Source organism: Leguminivora glycinivorella, chromosome 2, assembly GCF_023078275.1.
Source record: "Leguminivora glycinivorella isolate SPB_JAAS2020 chromosome 2, LegGlyc_1.1, whole genome shotgun sequence".
NCBI classification, from domain to species: Eukaryota; Metazoa; Arthropoda; class Insecta; order Lepidoptera; family Tortricidae; genus Leguminivora; species Leguminivora glycinivorella.
The window spans coordinates 11,768,541-11,782,059 of record NC_062972.1 but is presented as its reverse complement, the minus strand read 5'-3'; the positions used below and the strand labels follow the sequence as shown (position 1 = coordinate 11,782,059).

Here is a 13,519-nt window from a genome sequence, read left to right as displayed (position 1 = left end):
ATGATGTAAACAAACAGGTATATTTCTAAGTTCCTCACTTTTTAGTTGACCGTTATCAATTTTATTATCATCATTATCACTAACATTTATGTTTAATAGATATTATTTATTTAGATATTTGTCCCTCAGTCTTGAATGTTTTCTATATATTTTTATTTAAGACTTATTTTATTTATTTAGGATTACCAACAGATAATACATCTTACATGCTCTTAAATCTAGTTACAAAAGTCTTAACTGATGCTTATCTAATTATAGGTAACCACAACTTACATAGGTGTCAAGAGTAAGTAGGTATTAAAATCGTCTATTGATCGGAGACGATCGGTCTGGCTCAGTCGGTAGTGACCCTGCCTGCTGAGCCGCGGTCCTGGGTTCGAATCCCGGTAAGGGCATTTATTTGTGTGATGAGCACAGATATTTGTTCCTGAGTCATGGATGTTTTCTATGTATATAAGTATGTATTTATCTATTTAAGTAGGTATATCGTCGCTTAGCACCCATTATTCATTTTTCAATACCTATCCAACAATATATCACACGGCCATAGTACAAGCTTTGCTTAGTTTGGGGCTAAGTTGATCTGTGTAAGGTGTCCCCAATATTTATTAATATTATTATTAATTAATATTGATGACGCCTTTTTTTTCTGACAATATTGACTAACGAGAGTATATGCAGTTGTAAAGGACCCGAGTTTAAGTGTTTTACCCAATGGTTGACTGGTAGAGAATGCCTTATTACGTTAAGTCCGCCATTTGTGCTTAACATTGTCAATTAGTACAAATACTGATTGCTTGTAACTAATAGAAATATTCGTTGTTTTTGAACGTTACTCTTTAAACGTCAATGTCACTTGTCATTGTCAGTGTGGTTACTGTGGTTGTGCTCTTTATCACCTTCTATTCTAATGTTGATGTTACAAAGTTTATTTGTTCTTAGTTTATTTATTTAGCCATTGTATTAAATTAAGGATGGAAGTTGAAGATATTATCAAGGGTTCGAGTTTTTCAATGTTAAAAGGCAAACTTAGTGACCAATTGTTAAAAAATTTAAGCCTTATGGGACATGCAAAGCCAACTCGAATTCAAGCGGAATCTCTCCCGTGTATTTTATTAGCAAAGGATATTATTGGCACAGCAAAAACTGGAAGTGGTAAAACCCTAGCTTTCTTAATACCTGTGATTGAAAGATTAATTAATTTAGGATTCTCCACCAAACATGGTAAGTGGTAAACGTTTGTAACTTCGTTGAAACATGGTATAAATTCTATGAAAGCCAGAAATTTTCTTAAATAGTACTGTTAAATCAAGCCATTCAAAAATATTATAAATTTTGCCTGATCTAGTTTGGTTCTAGATGATTTAAAGAAAACTTTTTGAGGTTAGAAATTGTTGACAACATTGGCTGGTTCCATTCAGAGCGAGCACCCTTGATCTGTGTGACCCGCCTAATATTTAATTTTATTCCAACACCTCTTAGCAATATACACAATGTCAGATGTTTATCAAGCAGACAATGAAATATAGTTTGAGATAAGTAATAGGCTATGTGTGAGCGTGACATTGTAAAGTACCAATTTTGCTATACCCTTTCAGGGTCCATGTATTGTATGCAAATAAATAACTATTGAAAATATTATGCTGTTAATATTTTAAATCTCTATTTTAGGCACAGGCTGCATTATCTTAACACCAACCAGGGAATTAGCACTGCAAATACATCATGTATTGAAGAAATTGCTTCTGAATATCAACCTAACATGTTCCTTAATTGTCGGGGGAGAGAAAAAAGCTAAAGATTTATTAGTTTTGAAAAAAGGTAAAACAAAAACTGAATTATTTTTAGTGTAGTATGTTGTAAACAATAATAAAATATAAAAAAACCGGCCAAGTGCGAGTCGGGCTCGCGCACAAAGGGTTCCGTAGCAGCAAATATAATAAACCAATAACTTAACCAAAATTACAGTTAAATCAACCTATCTCAAAAACTATAAGAGATACTTTGATCAAACCAAAAATCGTTGAAAGAGTTAATTAGCATGCATCACCTCTATTTTTTTTAGAATTTTATACCCCGTAGTTATAAAAATAGAGGGGGGGGGGGGACATACTTTTTACGACTTTGAGAGCTGATATCTCAAAAACCGTTCACTTTAAGAAAAATGTTTTTTAGAAAACTTTATATCATTTTAAAAGACCTTTCCATTGATACCCCACACGGGTATGTACATCGAAAAAAAATTTTCATCCCTCAGTTACATGTATGGGGGGCCCCACCCCAATTCTTTTTTTTTACTATTTAGTGTCATAATTTTGTAGCGGTTCATACAACACATATTCCCATCAAATTTCATCACTGTAGTACTTATAGTTTCCGAGTAAATCGGCTGTGACAGACGGACAGACGGACAGACGGACAGACGGACAGACGGACATGACGAAACTATAAGGGTTCCGTTTTTGCCATTTTGGCTACGGAACCCTAAAAATGGAAATATTTGGACTGACTCCATGAGACAGGCCTGGCACACTAGGCTAGGCCTGTCTAACGTCGGTGATGAAAAGCATTTTTTTTAAATATTTGTACTATATGTTCAGGTGTTTTTGAGCCTTCACTATTTTTTTTAATTAATTGTATTAATTGCTTCATACATTTTAGGAGTTAACATAGTTGTGAGCACTCCTGGGCGTCTATTTGACCATCTACAAAATACGGAATGTTTTAATGTAAAGAATTTGAAATGCCTAGTGGTAGATGAGGCTGACAAACTGCTAGAAGCTGGCTTCGAAAAACACATCACTGGGATAGTTAAGCTGCTTCCAAGTATGTATAAGCTGCGCAAGCCTAAGCATCAATATTTTATTATGTAAACTAAGCTAACATTTTTTTTTGCCAATTTCACCCCCTTCCTCATATAAAAATGAACAGGCTTCTGTCCCTGTTTGATATTTATTATATAAGAATCTAAAGTTTTTTTTTTATATTTTGTGTTTGCCCATTATTTTAACCAAACGTAAAGAAAGAAGGTAATTATTAATTTAAAACCGAAATAAATTACACATATGAAAGAAAAAGTGACCAAGTCCTCTGGTGCCTGAGGCTGGAATCGAACCAGCGTACTTTCCAATCGCGGGAAATGCCTCTTAATCCGCTCGGCCACCCAGGTCACAGCTGTCGAGGTCGAAATTATCTCTCATATGAGTAATCTATACAAGGACTCGTAGCGCCCTCTGTCCACCCCTAGGGCAGAACGGACAGCACAAGTTGAAATATTTTCAATAGATTATAATTCAACTTGTGTTCATTAGAATTATTAATTTAGGTTTTATTTCAAAGTTTTCTGTTATCATTACAAACAGACTGCTAATTGCTATTACAATAAAATTACTAACTATATTTTGTAGTTTGTTCCAAGGCATACAACATTTTAGATGATTTATTATTTTTCCTTAAAAATTTGGTTCAATGGTCTCTAAGTAAAAGTTCCACTAACAAAATTAAATTCAGTTTACATTACCTTTTTTAGGAAATAGGCAAACTTTACTATTCAGTGCTACTCTGGACAGCAATGTGAAGAATCTAGCAAGGTTAGCACTAAGGGAAGATCCAGTCATAATATCAACAAGTGACCAATCACAGTCCACTGTCACTGGACTAAAGCAAGGGTGATTATATTATTATACTTAATGAGGAAAATATGAATATAACTAAACAGAACTGTACAAAATTTCTTATCCCCTCGTATGCTTAAACACAGATCCGGCATCGTTAACCTATTGTTTTCAATGGTAACTTTTCAATGTTTAAAACTAGGCATCTTGAGGGATTAAGACTATTAAACTAATCCAAAATAGGTAGAACATGTATTAATAGCCAATAGCTGGGTCCACACAGAGCGAGGCAGGTTGCTCACATGAGCAAAACCCGAGCACTGCTACGGCCGAGGCACGTTGGGTCTACATATTACGTTTGCCGCGCGAGGGAATTGCCTCGCGACCTGCCTTGCTCAGTGTGGACCCGTCTTGTCTACTGATGTGCCGACGGAAAGTTTCCAAAATTCAGAAATTTTCACATAGGAAAACTTCGGAAACTTTCCATACTTTGTATGGATGGAAACTTTCCATTTCATAAATTTAAATTCCCTTTATTTTTCGTGAAAGTTTCGTGAATTTTTCAAGAAATTTAAGATGTTTTTGGAATATTTCCGCAACTTGCACATCATTAGTCTTGTCTAATGATTAGTCTTAAATCTCTTTTACTCATTTTAGGTATTACATAACTCCTGTAGAACAGAAGCTCTCTTGGCTGTACAAAATGCTACGAAAAAGCAAGAAGTTGAAGGTCATGGTGTTCTTTTCATCATGCAAGTCAGTAGACTTCCATTACGAATTCTTTAGGAATCATTGTAAAGCATCAGTTTTAAGTATACATGTGAGTAACCTGCTTTTGTGATATTACTTTAAGGTAGTTAATCTGTTACGAGGGTCATGCCAAAAGAAGTTAGATACTCCATGGTCATTTGATTGATACTGGCCAGTTATACACCAATGTAAAGGTAGGTTATCTGCTTATAAATTTAAAAATGGAACACTTGGAAATTCTTAGGATTCCTATTTTTTTTTATAAATAATTTTGGCGGGAATTTTTCGCAACAATGGAGCTTACTCGACGTGATTTTCGTGTTATGATATATTATGACTTTAAAAAAGGTTTAACACCTCAAGAGTGTTTTGAACTTTTAGCACAGTATAATAAAGAGTACTATCGTACAGTATGGCCACTCCCGCTCCCCGCTGAAAATGCCACCCACCCCCTCTCGGTTACCTCACAGTTACCGCCTGTCAAAAACGCGAACAGTCGATCTGTCATATCTCACTCATACTAGCTCAGTACGCGTTCACCTACACGAGCTTAGACTGTGTGCTAGGAACGCGCCTCTTTCATATATTTGATCGCCAGTGTCCGAGGTGTGCTTTTAGTCTCGACTTTTGGAGAGTCTGCGTGTTCACGTGCAACTGTTTTCAATTGGTTTGCTGAATTTAAAAGAGGACGGGAGAGCTTTGAAGATGAGGCGAAGACCGGACGGCCGCCAACCGCAGTCACTGAAGAAAATGTAAAGACTGTGGAAAAAAATATTCGCGCGAACCGACGAATTACATATGTAGAGCTCGAGCGTGAACTGGGCATTGGATCAGCAGCATTGCAAACTATAATTCATAGTAAACTGTCTCTTCATAAGCGTTGTTCAAGATGGGTGCCGCACAAGCTCACCGATTTACAGAAAGACCGTCGCGTGGATTGGTGCAAATTTATGATAGATAAATTCGACGCAGGCGAGAACAAAAACGTATATGATATACTTACAGGTGACGAAACATGGCTATATAACTACGATCCCGAAACAAAGCGACAGTCCACAGTATGGTGTTTTGAAGATGAGCCAACAAAATGTCGCCGAACCCGAAGCACACAAAAACAAATGGTTGCCTCATTTTTCTGCAAGACGGGACATATTGCTACAATAGTGCTAGAAGATCAAAAGACAGTTAATTCAGAATGGTATGTGACAGTTTGTGCCCCAAGAGTACTGTCAGCTTGGTGTGACAAGCGGCCGAAGTTAGGAACCCGGCACCTGCTCTGGCACCACGACAACGCTGCCCCGCACACTTCCGCTAGAACACTTGACTATTTCAGCTCAAAAAACGTGACTATTCTGCCCCACCCCCCATATTCCCCTAGCCCCCTGTGATTTTTATCTTTTTCCTAAAATTAAAGAAAAATTAAAAGGAAGGCGATTTGAGAACAAAGAAGATGCGTTGGCTGCGTATAATTACGAAATTTCTGAGGTGTCTAAAGAAGAGTGGTCATCGGTATTTTCTAAGTGGTTTAGACGGATGAAAACGTGTATACGTGTTCACGGTGAATACTTCGAAAAAATAGATAGCTGTAATAAAGAATAAAGTATGTAAATTTTGAGTATCTAATTTCTTTTGGCATGACCCTCGTATTTACAATTGCGCAAAAGTCGGAAAAATCGTAGGTTCCTGAGTTCCCATAACTTAGCCCCTATTCAGGGTAGATCCTTTAGACTATATGTATGTAAATCAACACACATGTTTTAAAGCTATGTGCCCTGACGTTGTTTACGTCCATGGGCAGCGATGACTGCTTCCGATCAGGCGGCTCTGCTATTCTATAACTGACATGAGTTCGGTTGTTGGTAATTGACCCACCTTACCCACCTACCTATACTAATGTCCACCCTACCACACTGCAATAATGTCCAAAAATAATTATGCTAGTGTTACGTTTAGCTTATGAGGGCTAAATAGTCGAAATACCTACGTAAATACATAAACCAAACCTACACCAGGCAGACCGTCTTTTGTGCATGCGCACTATTTGTAAGCGCGATAGGGATGCACAGATGCGATAAAGTTTATCGAACTATTGTGCTGCGCCCGCAGAAACACACATGTATCTACTTACCTAGTTGCAGTCTGGAAAGTAAAAACACTGTTGATACAGCTGAGCTTGGTAATCTACATAAGCAAACAGTGCTTATATTACATTCATTAGCTACATATACAATAGATTTATAGTTCGATCGTCCTCGTCATGGTCATTACCCCACTGTGTTACGTTACGTTAACCCACTGTTTCGGGTCTTCTACGCCGGTAAGAAGAGGTGATTGAAATGTCATATCATCCATACTAATATTATAAATGGGAAAGTGTGTGTGTCTGTTTGTTTGTCCGTCTTTCACGGCAAATCAGAGCGACGAATTGACGTGATTTTTTAAGTGGAGATAGTTGAAGGGATAGAGAGTGACATAGGCTACTTTTTGTCTCTTTCTAACGCTAGTATGATATATTTGTAGAAAACTAGAGGCGTATATAAATATCTTGTAAGATGAAGTTTCAAGGATAACCATTTTTTAGGGCCGACAAAGCCAAGCCAGAAGGAAGGAAGCATACCAAAACTTTGTTGAAGCTTCGAGCGGAGCCCTATTTTGCACTGACGTGGCGGCCAGAGGATTGGATATACCGAGCGTCGATTGGATAGTACAGTATGACCCTCCTACGGATCCTAAGGTAACTCGCCATTTCTTTACACGAACTTTTATCGGAGTACTTTTCTTTAGGTATCGGATTATCTAAAATCAAAATAAAATATCCTTACTTAAATTCAATTTAATAAACCGTTCGAGTATAACTCGCCGATATTCTTTTCAAATAGTTGGTCATCCCTAATATTGCATTGCCATTAGATTACGCTGTAACTGAATTCGTATTTTTAACCGCCGCCTCAAATCTCTCAAGGAAGGACGGTTCTCAATTCGTCTGTATGTTTTTTTTTTTCAATGTTTGTTCCACGATATCTCCGTCGTTACTGGACCGAGTTTGAATTTTTTTTTTTGATTGAATGTATATGCATACAGATTGGTCCCATTTTTCTCAGAACCCAGTTCTGATGATGGAATCCTGGAGAAATCGAGGGAACTCCTCAAATCTGAAAGGCACACATATGGTGATTTTTGTGTTTTTTATTAAGGAACAGCATGCATTTACGTACGGAACAGTGACATTTGGTGCAGTGGAACTGCTGATGATGGTCAGAACGGAACTCCTCAAATCTGAACGGCACGCTTATAGTGACTTTGGTATTTTTATAAGAACAGCATGCACTTACGTCTAGAACAGTGATATTTGGTGCAGTGGAACTGCTGATGATGGTCAGAACCGAACTCCTCAAATCTGAACGGCACACTTATAGTGACTTTGGTAGTTTTATAAGAACAGCATGCACTTACGTCCAGAACAGTGACATTTGGTGAAGTGGAAATGCTGATGATGGTCAGAGCCGAACTCCTCAAATCTTAACGGCACACTTATAGTGAACTTTGGTATTTTTATAAGAACAGCATGCACTTACGTCCAGAACAGTGACATTTGGTGCAGTGGAACTGCTGATGAAGATCAGAACTGAACTCCTTAAATCTGAACGGCACACTTATAGTGACTTTGGTATTTTTATAAGAATAACATGCATTTAAGTTCAGAACAGTGACATTGATTTAGTTATGTTTGTTAAGAATATTGAGTTTTCAAGTCAAATTTTGTCAAGCTTCGATTTCTTATAATCGGATTCATGAGGAATTGAGGAAACTCCTCAAACCTTAACGGTATACGTATATTCATTTGTGTTGCCATCAAATCATCATCATCTTCCTTGCGTCATCCCGGCATTTGCCACGGCTCATGGGAGCCTGGGGTTCGCTTTGACAACTAATCCCAAGATTTGGCGTAGGCACTAGTTTTACGAAAGCGACTGCCATCTGACCTTCCAACCCGGAGGGTAACTAGACCTTATTAGGATTAATCCGGTTTCCTCACGATGTTTTCCTTTACCGAAAAGCGACTGGCAAATATCAAATGACAAATGTGTTGCCATCAAATAATTAAAGTATTAAAATCAGCTTTAAAAACCTACATTTCTACATAATCCAACATTCGCAAGTAGCTTTCATCAGAACCCCAAAGGCGGCGGTTTTTTTTTCTTAAAAATTATCTTATTTCGCTTTACACAAAAAAATAGTGGCTAACCACTATTTATTTATTTTAGCGTCTAAACGCTACAATAATTTTATAAACATATATGAATATTATGTAATGTTTATTCAAGAAAGACATTGAAAATAAATACTATTGTATTGTTATCAGTGTTATAAATTTACGGCAAATGACTACACGAGTATTGTGATTAAATATAAGTCATAACCGTTCAGTGCGCCGGCTATTACGCGTCATAAACTTCTAATTGCCCTATTTAGCCTAATTAGCGACTATTACTATAGTCCATGTGCAACCTTTCCAGCGACCCGGTACTAATACTCGCAATAGCTTAGCCTATTGAACTAGTCATTATACATATTTGACATTTTGAAGATAAAGGTATTATAAAGGTGCCACATTGCCGCTTACCATAAGGACGAAATTGCGTCGTATCTTCATGCGAATGGCATGTTAGATTGGCCTTACGTTTATGCTAATATTTGGTACCTTTTGCTCGAGAACGGCACATATAATGAATATCGTCACACGCATCACTTCAACAAATAATGACATATTATAACAATAGTTATTTGTTTTACAAGGGGCCAAAACCACGACCGTAGCAAGGGTTTCGGTGGAATCTTGAGCGTTGCGAGGGTTTTAATGCACAAGGACTAGAAACAAAAGTGCCAATTTGTTAACTAATTTTCATAATTTAAAAGTCGATTCTACCAGTCAACATAATTTAAGGACACAAGACACAACTCAGAGTTATTAGCGTAATCGTAGTACGAGTTGCGAATTTTTTAATGGAAATTAGGGTCCGATAATTCGTTCGCTCCGTAAATTCTCATACCGTATTTGCAATGTTATGGGTGCTACCATACGCATGTATTGTCCAGTTGGTATAGCGTGTGTAGAGTCTATTATGCTCATAAAATATTCACGTTGACGGCTGGCTAGCGTGGTTATGTCATACGCCAACAGCTAGTATCTACGAGTAACACCGAGTAGATACTACGACTTATCGTTTGCCTTTTTATATCAATAAATAAGCTCCTATTACTTATATATTGTTTTCCTTGTTTTTTTAGGAATATATTCACAGGGTTGGCCGGACAGCGAGAGGCCTAAATAACACCGGAAATGCTGTAATACTATTAAGGCCAGAGGAAGAAGAATTCATACGCTTTTTAAAAACTGAAAAAGTATACTTAGATAAATACAGTTTTGAGGACCCGTCCGATGATATTCAGAGAATGGTAGGTATTTTTTTTGCGAATAGTTACATCAGCATCCTTGAAAATGTGTCATTTTCCAAATCAATGCGGTCTCAATTGGAATTTTATCTTGACGTTTATGAAACATACTTACAGTATCTACAATGTTGTACAAATCAGGTCAATACACGTCGTACAGATATTTCGATAACAAAGTGTTATATTAATGTACGCTGTTTTATGCGGTTAACGCAGCGTCAAATGCAATGCCTTTGTCGCACACCTGTTTTTAATCCGGCGATAACGTAATTGCAGTATCGTTTAAATGAAAATTGTATTGCCATTTTTCAATATGTTGCATGATGTGTGAAACGATACCTACGTCTTTTGCATAAAACAACCGCGCTCAAGACGGGTCGATGCAGTTATTTTATTAGTGATCTAACCGAAAAACCTGGCGATGATAGGGACAAATCCCAGTAGATATATGCACCATGGAGGGGAAATGCCTACATAAAATGAGTGCATTCCCACTTGTCACCGCTCTAAGTGATGGCCGCAGGAACAAACGGGAATGATTGAATGAACCTACTCGTATTCCCACCTGTGCCAGGCCTCTGGGGCACACGACTAGGCGTGGATATTACCTATAGGTGTTTGCATATTTGTCCTATCAATTATGATTATTGCAACAGTAGACAATTTTTATTTCTATGTATATAGATATTGAATAACCACTTTACGATATGATTGTGTACTAAGATTTCTCATTCTCAAAAGTCATAACCATGTTAATGGACCTTTTCTATTCTATCTTAGCCTCGTAAGGTCTACTCATAGTTAGATTTCCCATTTTGAATTTGAACCTTGTTCTATAAGTAAATTGGTAAGATTTTCGTTTGTTTCAAAAAGCAATGTAACAAGGGAAATTCTACTTTATTTGGTTCATGAAAGATTCAAATTTGTTTGCAACAACTATGTACAGTGTAATGTTAAATGTACATTGGGCCTTACGAGGCTATTAATAAGAAAATTATTTTCCAGCTTGAAGATTTGATACTCAAGAATGGCGTAATGAAACTCTTGGCAAGAAAGGCATATCTATCTTTCCTGAGGTGTTACAAAGCTCATCCACTGAAGAACATTTTCAACACCGATACGTTGGATATCAACTTAGCTGCCAAAGCCTTTGGATTTTTGGAAACACCACATAACGACTTTTGTATCCTTTTAATTACACTGTAGCTTTATGCTCGTCATAAATTTGAAAACAAACCCTCTTATTCTAAAACGTTTAATACTAAGGTTAATAAGCCGCTAATACTCGTTTGTCCCGTTCCGACTTATTGGCTGCTTGTCAACTTTAGCACAGTATAAATAAAGGGTAATATCGAACAGTATAGCCACTCCCACTCCCCGCTGAAAGTACCGCCCACTCCCTCTCGGTTACCTCCCAGTTACCGCCTGTCAAAAACGCGAGCAGTCGACCTGTCATATTTCACTCATACAAGCATAGTATATATTGAAATTGGTACCCTGTCGTGTATAGTTTAGGAGCTAGATGCTTGTTAATACCTACCCCCGTTAAAACAAGCCCCTGTCTCCCCTACGTGACTACGCGTTCACCTACACGAGTGATAGACTTACACTGTGTGCTAGGAACGCGCCTCTTTCATATATTTGATCGCCAGTGTCCGAGGTGTGACTTTAGTAAGCGTTTATGAATAAAGTATAGTACCTATGAGCAGCGCAAACTATCTGCTAGAATGCGGCGTCTTCATGCAACAATGAATGGACAGTCGCTGTCAGATAAGTATATTATTAGAGGTGCCAAAGCTCTCACAAATATCGGAATACGCACTCTAACGTCTTGACAATAGACGCGTGTTCTACTGTACTTGTTTTACAACACCGGGGAAGTTCGCCATGCCGCCTTGCCATCAGCGGGCGTAGCACACTGGTGTGATACAGCTTACCACGTCGATGCGTCCCTATCGCGTCTCATACTTTCTAGCTGTGACGGCCTGGCCACGGACTTGGTCTAAGCGGCGAGCGGGGCGGCGCGCGGCGCGGTAGGGAAGCGCGGAGCGGGAAGCATGCCACGTACTTCGCAGTCGCGTCAGCGGCATCGAGCGGAGGGGACGGATTCAAAATGGTGTTATCCAAAATTGCTCGTCAGTTTCTCGAAAGCAGCACATATTTCAGGCAGGATATTTTAAATCTGAGAGAAGACTACACGAAACTAACAGACGTACACATGGCGAATTTACAATTTTGTATGAAGAACACAGAAAGTACCCGGAGAAATTTTACGAGTACACCAGAATGAGCATCGAACCCTTCGATTACATATCTCAATACTAAAACAACTATAAAATTCTCAGTATCAAATATTTAAAATAACTAAAAACACTACTCTCTGTATATAATAATTAATGGCACTTACTAGTATAAAAAACAGCCTTTTGGTAACGTCAAAATCACATTCAAAAATGTATACCTAATCATAAGTTACCTATCTAATATTTCCGGGATAAGCGCTTCCGCGAGTCCATTTCGCGAGCGAATCGTCTAATATTTTTTGGTCGGTAGCGAACCGCCCGATACGTGCCGCTAATATCGCTGGTCGCGCCGCTGTAAGTCGTGGCGTCGTCCACTAGCGCGGTACGTTTGTTTCCCCCGCGCGTCGCACCGCGCGCCGCTGCCGCCCGCCGCTCGACAAAATTCGCGCGCGTTGTCGCCAGCGGCGGCGGTTCGTGGCATCCTAAATGCATTTTTAGGCTTTTGTTTCTCCCGCTCACCGCTCGCCGCTGCCGCTGCCGCAATTCGCGCGTGTCCGTGGCCAGGCCGTGACATGGTATCGTACGGAATCCAAAGTCACGTCAAAAAATGTACGAGAATTGTACGCTAATTTAAAAAAAATGTACTACACGTATTTACAAGTAAACAATGATCAATATGTCACCGCTAGGAAGCATACTTTTTGGCGGGCGCTATCTATTTCACTATGTAACAGTCCAATTTTCAACTTTGTTAATCAGAAAATATGTACGAGAATTGTACTACATTGTACGCTAATAAAAAAAATGTACTACACGTATTTACAAGGACGGACCCTGGCGTGATAGACTTTATCCAGTATAATACTGGTATGAGTTCGATTGTCATACTATAATACCTTACTACAGATTTTACAGTAAAGAAACCAAAGAAGAAATCCAAGAAGAATACAACTTCATGAAGACTGCAGTTTCCCGTATTTACAACCACTTCGCTGTTATCATACAAGTAACAAGATGTTGTTATAAACACTGAACTTTATCCGAGCATTAACAGCAACACTGTTGACTGAGATAAGGGATATCAAGTCATATGACCTATGTCACAGAAAACAGGAAAATGATTTATAGACTTCGTCATATCGATTACTGTGGATTGTTCTATCAAGTGTAATTTCTACTCAATTGCAAATATTATGACACAAATTAATTATGAGCGATATTAGCTACGATTGGCTTTTCGGTAAAGTTAAAATCTAGATATAAAACAATGGTATATGTGAGGTTCCTAACCGCGTTAGGTTAGACTAGTTTGAAATGAGAGATATGTGCCTGTATATTGGAATTGATAACGATCAATAATGTTGTCAAAAAGTAGGTATATTGTTCATATTGTATATTGTTACCTATTAGTTAACTTTTTATAATGAAATTCCAACATTTTATTAACCAATAAAAGAT

General features: G+C 38.1%; 1 protein-coding gene across 1 annotated transcript; it reads left to right on the top strand.

Annotated features, from left to right (window-relative positions):
- The first annotated feature begins 698 nt into the window (after window positions 1–698).
- Window positions 699–13,458, top strand: LOC125236564 (probable ATP-dependent RNA helicase pitchoune). The gene is made up of 9 exons (XM_048143411.1): window positions 699–1,224; window positions 1,672–1,821; window positions 2,662–2,826; window positions 3,530–3,668; window positions 4,272–4,434; window positions 6,946–7,098; window positions 9,654–9,821; window positions 10,824–11,001; window positions 12,977–13,458. Exons 1-9 carry the CDS (start codon window positions 975–977, stop codon window positions 13,018–13,020), a joined length of 1,410 nt encoding a protein of 469 aa, XP_047999368.1. The 5' UTR covers window positions 699–974; the 3' UTR covers window positions 13,021–13,458.
- Window positions 13,459–13,519: the final 61 nt, after the last annotated feature.